Here is a 9,311-nt window from a genome sequence, read left to right as displayed (position 1 = left end):
ATGTACGCGAGGTGAGGAACCTATGTGAAAACCGTTTTCATGGCCCATAGCTGCGTGCCACACGGGAGACCGAGAGGGAACCGCTTTTAGAGATCGAAAATGATAAATACCAAACGTTTGGATTTTAAGCTTCAGTTCACGCGAGGTTGACAATCATGGCAATTTTCAAACAAAAAAATGAATTGGGACAACATTGCCATGTTGTAACAACTAAAATTGAAACCTCGCGTCAGTTGCCATGAAGAAACGTTCAAGATGACATGTTTAAAATCCGAATGTTCGGGATTTATTGGGGTCAACATTGTGGTTGATTCCAAAAAAATTAGGAGCTTTATGATAAAACGTTCAAGATAACATGTTTAAAATCCGAATGTTCGGGATTTATGGGGTCAAGATTGTGGGTTGATTCAAAAAAAGTTAGGAGCTTTTTTGTTAAAGATGCATGACGGATTAAGTATACCACATCTCTCCCTTTAGTAGTAGGTATTGATAGAAGCGGAACCACAAAGAAGACCCGAGAGGTATGTCTATATATTCATCTCCAACCCTGCCCATCATACAACTCCGCCCACAGCCCTAATCAATGCTAATTCTTCTTCAGTAGCTAGTGACATCCGCTAGATCTTACTGTTATATATGATCATTGTAATAGAGAATAATCAGGCAGCTAGCTCATGAAACTGGCTAGGATAACTAGATCCCCTGCCCGTCTCGGGATGGGATCCACCCCTGACGCAGTTATAAATGATGCTAACATCCTTATGAATGAATAAAGGAGATGATTGTCAAGAAAAAAGACCGCATCATGTTCATACATTAACCACAGCCGGAACTATCATTCAAGATACGATGCACCGAAAGAGCACGTGACTAACTACTGCCAAAACTATCATTCAAGATACGATGCACCAAAAGAGCAGGTGACTATGGTAATATACTGTTTAGTTCAGCAGCAAGCTGCAGCCAACTTGCTCACCCCGAAACCTGGCTACAACATGTACATGATTCCGTAGGGTGGTTTTAGGACAGGACAATTATGAAAGGCAAAAGAGCAGGACGAAAGCAGCCTGAAAGCAGCCCTAAGCTAGTATCTACTGCAAGATCTTCCATGCCATCCAGCAAAGTGACAACATACCAACAGACATCAGCATGCAGCCGCCCAAATACCACCAGCGGTTCAAAGCCACATTCCCCCCAAAGTTATTGCGCTTGAAAATATGTTGCTGCTGCTTGTGAGTCCTTTTCTTAGCACGGTTTCGCGTCTTGCTGTGGCGAACCTTCTCAGCATTAGAGCCAAACGACTGGTGGCCCTTCTTCGTATAGCCTGACTTCTCATATTGTTCAAATATTCCTACTCCTTGGTACCTTTCTTCAGGAGTCACTGATGGTAGCATACTTTGCAGAAGACTGCAAAGAGGGGAAGATATAGAAAGATGAACAAATAATTATTTTTGGTGATAAAGAAGACACATGTGTATGGTTTTCACTTACTTGTCTAAAATTGGAAGGGCCACAATGATTTTGCTCCTCAGGGTCTCATCACTTGCCTCCTCATTAAATGACTCGGTTAGCAGCATATCAAAACCCTCAAATGCACTAGGAAACATAGACATTAGTCAGAATATAATTGCAGTAAACAAGTGCATGAACAGGTTTCTACGTTTATATACCGTAAGAGATGTTGCATATTATTGGAGGCTTCATCAGTGCATGTAGCATATTTCAGTAGCTGCATCAAAATGTTATAGGATTCAGGAAAAATTAAGATATCATAATAAACCAAGAGCATATTAGAGGAATATAAATTTGCTAGCAATCATGTGCGTAGTTCAAAGAGATGATAAATAATTTGAAGCTTGTGGGAGAAAACATAAATATACGTTTAAGGAGTACATCTATGAGTCACCAGAACAGAGCTTACCGCATGAATATGTACACACAAAGAGGATACTGGGCAACACTCGGTAAGCAGTGCTTTGGATTCCTTGTAAGTTGGCAAGTCACAATCTAAGAATAGATCTGCAAAGCACCACATAGACGTGAATCTTCTATTCATGACAGTCACAACTTTGTAAGAACGTATATGTGCAGCAGCAGGAAATAATGCTTCAAGGGCAGTACTTGCTTAACATTTCTATCGGACACAAATGAAGGGGGAAATCAAAAGATATTATACTTGACCCGATCATAGTGATATTGCATATTAAACTAACACATTTGCATATTGCCACAAGGAAAAGGAAAATCATTTAAGATCAAGACCCTAAATATCCACTTGGTTGAAGTTGGCAAACATTCGCTTGCACATGTGATATATTAGAACAGAAGTCAGTATAAAAGGCTAAATATATCAAGAGCGGACTAATACCAAGTTCCCTAAACCATTCTCGAGTCTGCTGCACTTGCATAACAAACTGCGCCAAACTCATCCTGGCAACAGACATGCAACATCAGCATCAAAGTTCAACAAGATGTCATGCAAATAAAAATAGAGAACTGGAACAAGTGATGGTAGCATAGCAATACATGAATTACCTCTTAAAGTGCATTTCCATGGGATCATACATTTCTGTCCCTGAAAAATTAAACAAATAAATAGTTACATACACAAGATTGGGGAGAACTGCAATTAACTTCTCAAGGGAGCAATTTTAATGGAAGAAGGCATCAACCTTAGTGCCCCCAGAACCATAGGATCGTAATCTAATCATGAAGACAACATGAACGCTTTTGAGATAAAGCCCTGGGCTACAGAAGTGTAACGCCCTCGATGCGACTATATCTCCCACGTGTCGAGGCACGACTTAGAGGCATAATCGCATTGAAGGCATATGTCGCAAGTTAGGCAATCTTCACAACATCCCATGTAATATAAATAATAAAGGGGAGATAACAATAGTTGGCTTACACTCGCCACGTCAATCAAGTACATAAATAACATTACATCATCCAAACACTCATGGCCCGACTACGGTGCCAAAATAAAAGATAACCCAACATGCGACACGGTCCCAATCACCCCCAACTGGGCACCACTACTGATCCTCGGGAAAGGAAACATAGTAACGTTGAGAGTCTTCGTCGAACTCCCACTTAAGCTCATACGCGTCTGCTAGAGCGGAATCATCAGGCCCTGCATCTGGTGTAATAGTAATCTGTGAGCCACAGGGACTCAGCAATCTCGCACCCTCGCGATCAAGACTATTTAAGCTCGTAGGTAAGGCAAGGTAAATATGAGTGGAGCTGCAGCAAGCGACTAGCAAGTATGGTGGCTAACTTATTCGCAAAGGAGAGCGAGAAGAGGGGGCAAAGCACGAGCGAGAAACTAGAGAGCAATCTGCGCAAACATTACTCCAACACCGTGACCACTTCCCGGACTCCGCCGAGAAGAGGCCATCACGGTAACACACTCAGTTGATTCATTTTAATTAAGTTAAGGTTCAAGTTATCTACAACCGGACATTAACAAATTCCCATCTGCCCATAACCGTGGGCACGGCTTTCGAAAGTTCAATCCCTGCAGGGGAGTCCCAACTTAGCCCATGACAAGCTCTCACGGTCAACGAAGGAATAGACCTCCTCCCAAGACGTTCCGATCAGACTCGGTATCTCGGTAATTCAAGACACTTCGACAGGTTAAAACAAGACCAGCAACACCGCCCGAATGTGCCGACAAATCCCGATAGGAGCTGCACATATCTCTTTCTCAGGGCACACTCAGATGAGCCAGACATCGGGTAGGCCAGCCCAGAGTTGCCCCTGGTAGCCCCGGACATCGCTCAGTTGGACCAACACTCAGAGGAGCGCTGGCCTGGGGGGGGTAAAATAAGATGACCCTTGAGTTTGCAGAACCCAAGGGAAAGAAAAGGGCTAGGTGGCGAATGGTAAAACCAATGTTGGGCATTGCTGGAAAAGCTTTAATCAAGGCGAAATATCAAGGGGTTCCCATTATAACCCAACCGCGTAAGGAACGCAAAATCCGGGAACATAACACCGATATGACGGAAACTAGGGCGGCAAGAGTGGAACAAAACACTAGGAGAGAGGCCGAGCCTTCCACCCTTTACCAAGTATATAGATGCATTAAGATAACATAGCAATATAATGATATCCCAACAATTAAATAAAAGATGTTCCAACAAGGAACGGCCTCCAAACTTCACCTGCAACTAGCAACGCTATAAGAGGGGCTGAGCAAAGCGGTAACATAGCCAATCAACGGTTTGCTAGGACAATGGTGGGTTAGAGGTTTGACATGGAAATTTGGGAGGCTTGCAAGCAAGTGGTAGGCATCGTAGCAATGGCATAGCAAAGAGCGAGCAAACTAGCATAGCAAAGATAGTAGTGATTTCGAGGGTATGATCATCTTGCCTGCACAGCTGTCAGAGTTGACTGGATCCTCGAAAGCAAACTCAACGGGCTCCTCGTTAGCGAACTCGTCTCCCGGCTCTACCCAAACAAGACAAACAAGCAACAAGGATACAATCAACCACGTGCAAAAACAAGCAATATGATAAAATGATGATATGCTATGCGAGATGCGATGCGGGATGCAGAATGCAAGATATGACAGGAAATGCATGAACCTGGCCTCATCTTGGAAATCCAAGTGTGCCACTGGAAAGATGAGATGAAATCGTTTGAAAACGATATAAAGAACGCCGGAATCGGAGTTACGGTTTGGAAATGGCAAGCGATTCAAAAATGACACCGGTCTGCGATTTACAGCAAGTAGGCCTCTAAATGCAATGAAATGAACATGCTACAGCACCCAAACATGACAACAAAATACATGGCAGGGATGCACACAAGATGCTTAACAAAAGTCTAGCACTGAGCGGCCAAATCATCCATTAACAGGTTCAAACAAGCATGGCAAAAATGCAAATGGCAAACAGATCTCGGACTTAGTGAAATCAACACTTGTCTGAAATTTCACATCAGGTAGCCCTCTTCAGAGCAACAAAATTATATGCTACAGGATCTGATCATGGCATGGAGCTACTCAAAGAGCTTAACAAAAGTCCCTTAGTGACCTTGAGCCAAAAAGGATCAGAAAATACAATTGCAAGCATGTGAACATAGCAAAAACATAATCAGTTTCAGACTTAGTGAAAAACTGACACATGCTGAAATATAACTCAAGTAGGCATGTTTACGAGCTCGATGCACTCACTACGGTGCAAGTCATGGCAAGGCAAGCATACACCCATCAAGAAGGCACAAAATGCAAGCTAGACATGGCAAGAACAATAGCATAGCATGCACGGATCAACTACAACATCACCGGCAAAATTGCAAACAAGTTGACAATCTGCCCAGATTCACAAAGTAGCAAAAGTAGAGCTCGATTGACTCAAGCTAGGGTGCTCCATAATTGTGAACAAAGACATGGATGAATAGAGCACTACAATCTTAACAAAACTCCCTTACTGATCCTCCTCAAAAGAGGCACGGATCACTAGAAAACAAGAAGAACATATGGCATCATGAGATAAACAGCTCCAGGACTTAGTGAAATCACTAAGTCCCTGAAAACAGACTTAGCAAGTGCACCACTTTGCAAGCTTGCACAAGTCACCACACACATCCTAAAAATACATGGGTTGCACCTCTGGAAAGATGACAAAACCCCTAACAAAACACATGTAGAACTCACGGACATATCATGCACACAATAATCATGGCAAAAATGACAAAAGTGCTAAACAGAGTAACAGATCTGACAATTAACTCAAGTAGCCCTCTTCTAACAGCATTTCGGGCATCAATATGAACTCAAATGAAAAAGATGCAATGGAATGAAATGATGTACTCCCTGAGATGAACATTTTGATATGCTATATGCATGAATCGGAGCTACGGATGCAAAGTTACGGAGCCGCGAACATGGGCATATGAACTAAAAATTCTGAGGAAAATTCAACCTCCGGATCTGGATCTAGGGTTTCGGGGGCACGCAGGCCGAGGTTCGCCGGCGCGAGCTGGAGCTCGCCGGAGTGGCCGGGGAGCAAGGGGCCGGCCAGATCTTCGCCGGATCCGGGCCGGCCGGCGGCGCGCGGCGAGGCGGCGCGGTGTGGGCGAGGTGGCGGCGCGGGGCGGCGGCGGGGGGGTGCCGCGGTGTGGGCGAGGCGGCGGCGGCGGCTGGGCGGCGCGATGCAGCGGCGGCGGGGCGGCTCGGCCCAGGCGGCGGAGGAGGAGGGCCCGCCCCGGGCCTGGCGGGCCGGCGGGAGGCGGCGGCGGGGAACGAACGCGGTGGCGACACGTGGCGGCGGCGGGGACGGCCGGACAATGTCCGTCGGCAGATTTTTGTCCGGCGCGGCGCTGGGACGATTTCTAGGGTTTCGGAGGTAGGAGGAGATCCGAAAACGGAGGGGTCTATTTATAGGCATAGAGGGAGCTAGGAGAGTCCAAATGAGGTGCGGTTTTCGGCCACGCGATCGTGATCGAACGCTCTAGATGATGGAGCAGAGTTTGGTGGGTTTTGGGCCAAATTGGAGGGGTGTTGGGCTGCAACACACACGAGGCCTTTTCGGTCCCTCGGTTAACCGTTGGAGTATCAAACGAAGTCCAAATGGTACGAAACTTGACAGGCGGTCTACTGGTAGTAAACCAAGGCCGCTTGGCAAGTCCCGGTCCAATCCGGAAATGTTTAATCCCCTCACATGAAAGAAAGCTAGAAATGGCCACCGGAGGAGAACGAAGCGCCAGAATGCAAAACGGACAACGGGGAAAATGCTCGAATGCATGAGATAAACACGTATGCAAATGCAATGCACATGATGACATGATATGAGATGCATGACAACGACAACAACACACGGAGACAAAGACCCAAACCCGAGAAAATTAAATAACTTAACGCCGGAAACGGCAAGAGTTGGAGTACAAATAGGGAAAGTTACATCCGAGGTGTTACAAGAAGTTGCTAGCATAGCCACAATCACAGCAGTGAGCTATACATTGGTACCAGAGAGCGACACAGCCCAACAGTCAAGGCCATCCACAGTGGTAAATTGGGGTTTGGGATGTGCAGAAGTTGGTCGACCAGAAATGGCATGAAGGACCGACAACGTAATGATGAAAGGACACTAGATCTAGCCGACTGCTGTAACACACGAGGCTTGGATGACAACGTGGTGGCATTTTCATGATAGATGTGGCACTGTGCAATTTGCACAAGAGCTACTTGTGCTTCGGTATTGTGTAGTGCAAACAACACTTGAGGATAAACTTGTCTCTCATTTGATACTTTAATTAATTTTATTCAGGGAATGAATTTGAATTGGAATCAACAATTCCTTTCTGTTTACGCAAGGAATGGAATGAGCCGGTTAATTACAGCCTCAATTAACATAACATTATGCTAGTAGAACAAGTTAATTAGCCCTGCTGACAACAACAGCTGTATCACCTTGCATACTTTAAACATGCAGTAGGTCTACCTATATGACTGAGGTCTTTATAAATAAAGGGTCCATACTGGCAGAACATTTTGTGTGTGCCGTCTGCTGCCTCATGCCAGTTTCTATCGCGTAAACATGTATGATGAAGGTTAACAAACAGCTAAAAAGTCCAATGGCAACAGCGTCAATACTCGGTACTGAAACGTACATTCAGAACAAACAGAAAATCAAGAATCCAAGTGATAGCATAGTATGAATCAATGCATGGGAAACCCTAATCTATTTCTAATGTTAACGAACAGCTAAACTAATTAACCCGAAGAGCCCAAATAGTGTCAAAACTGAGACGTTCACATGAACACTTACAAGTTACGTATATGACTAGCGTACTAGCATACAGACCAAGAATTCAAAGATAGCATTGCTGGTTAAATGACATGGGGAGAAAGAAGGAAGAAGCACCTGGGGGAATGTTGAGGTACTTGGGGAAGACGCATGAGAAGCAGAGTGTAGTGAGGAGTTGTTGCTTCGGTTTGACAGAAAACTTTGCCAGTGCCTTGAGAGCTGCATGTTTCATGTCAATAGTGATGGCCCAGGCTGTGTCGTCTTCATCATTCACCTTGGCCATCATGTAAAGCAAATCGTCATTGAGCATGCTCAGAATTGGGCCTTGGAACATCAGGTTCTTCAACTGCAGTTGTTGAGTCTCATCATCCCACAGCTCAGGCAATTTAGCAGGAAAGCTTTTGTCAACCGAGATTTTGGCAACATCAACTGTGTAGCGCTCGCACCAATTTTGCTCAGAGACCTTCATATTCCACATTGTGGCTTTCCAACCTGAACCTCTGATCATGGCATCAGGGTCATCGTATTTGATGTGGACGAATTTGATGAGATCATCGCAGCAGGCAACATTGTAAAAGTACTCAGGGGCACAGTAATAGTCATACGGCTTGGTTGGCTCGGGCAAGCCAACGGTTGTCACTGGTAATGGGATTATCTTGATGACAGGATGCCTGCCAAACAGGTCGTCCAGAAGGAGAATGCCATAGCGGGTATCAACCCAGCCCAGCGCGCTTGCTCCAACCCTGATCTGCTCGAACAAGGCATGTCGACAACACAATGGCTTGTCAGCAGGGTCTGATAAGTGGGCCTTCCTGGTCGTCCATGCCTGTGTTTGAGACGAGAAGACATAGGCATCAAATCGGCAAACATTGTTTTGGATATTCCACTTGAGGTCGAGGAAGGCCACGGCAAAGTGCTCGTCGTCGGCGTCACCACAAGGCAAGAGGCCAAACTGCTGCCCGCCGAAGTAGGCATGGTTGGGGTTTGGGAGCAGCCGCAGGGACTGCTTCCCGGCCGTGTAGACGAAGAAGCGGGCGGGGCCCCAGAACTTGAGGCTGAAGAGGACGAAGGCGTCCTCGGCGCAGATGAGCCAGGCGTGGTACTCGTGCTTGATGCTGGGGCAGTTGACGGAGAAGTAGGAGATGCCCGGCGGGTCGACGAGCCAGAAGGACACCTCCACGGCTTGGCCGTCCTCGGTGCGGCACTCGGTGGTGGTCGCGTTCCAGTCCGCCGACACACGCGCCACCCTGCAGAGGATGGCCGAGTCGGGAAACCCGGGGCCCATCGGGGTGGAGGGATTGAAGGGCAAGGTGGGGAGCGCCATGGATCTGGAGGTGTTGAGCTCGCCGCAACAGGCTAGGGCAGGATTTGGGGATTAGATTGCCTTGCCTTTTGAACACGGGATCGGTCGAGTCGGGGAAGAGGAGGATGGTGGTGGCGCGACTCGGAGTCGGACTACTGGTGGGGTGGGGGGATTGGCAGCAGCGAGTCGGCGGGGAAGAAGAGGCAGGGGCGGATCGCCGGCGCCGCCGATGCGGGCGCTGAGAGGACAAAGGGGAT

General features: G+C 46.6%; 1 protein-coding gene across 1 annotated transcript; it reads right to left on the bottom strand.

The window, feature by feature from the left end:
• Positions 1-780: 780 nt before the first annotated feature.
• Positions 781-9,090, bottom strand: LOC125531440. Its single transcript, XM_048695844.1, has 7 exons — positions 7,869-9,090; positions 2,536-2,575; positions 2,369-2,430; positions 1,922-2,019; positions 1,671-1,729; positions 1,492-1,596; positions 781-1,407 (listed from the first exon to the last, which is right to left on the bottom strand). Exons 1-7 carry the CDS (start codon positions 9,073-9,075, stop codon positions 1,092-1,094), a joined length of 1,887 nt encoding a protein of 628 aa, XP_048551801.1. The 5' UTR covers positions 9,076-9,090; the 3' UTR covers positions 781-1,091.
• Between the last annotated feature and the right edge of the window lie 221 nt (positions 9,091-9,311).

The sequence above is a fragment of the Triticum urartu genome, chromosome 1, assembly GCF_003073215.2.
Source record: "Triticum urartu cultivar G1812 chromosome 1, Tu2.1, whole genome shotgun sequence".
NCBI classification, from domain to species: Eukaryota; Viridiplantae; Streptophyta; class Magnoliopsida; order Poales; family Poaceae; genus Triticum; species Triticum urartu.
This window is presented reverse-complemented; position numbering and strand designations above follow the sequence as displayed.

What these genes read in the sequence shown, in the direction of transcription:
- LOC125531440 (XM_048695844.1), bottom strand. Translation starts at nt 9,075, where the DNA reads ATGGCGCTCCCCACCTTGCCCTTCAATCCCTCCACCCCGATGGGCCCC. An exon ending in GTACCTCAACATTCCCCCAG is followed by an intron (nt 2,576 to 7,868) that starts GTGCTTCTTCCT and finishes TTAATTTTTCAG; the next exon opens with GGACAGAAATGTATGATCCC. An exon ending in ATGGAAATGCACTTTAAGAG is followed by an intron (nt 2,431 to 2,535) that starts GTAATTCATGTA and finishes GTCTGTTGCCAG; the next exon opens with GATGAGTTTGGCGCAGTTTG.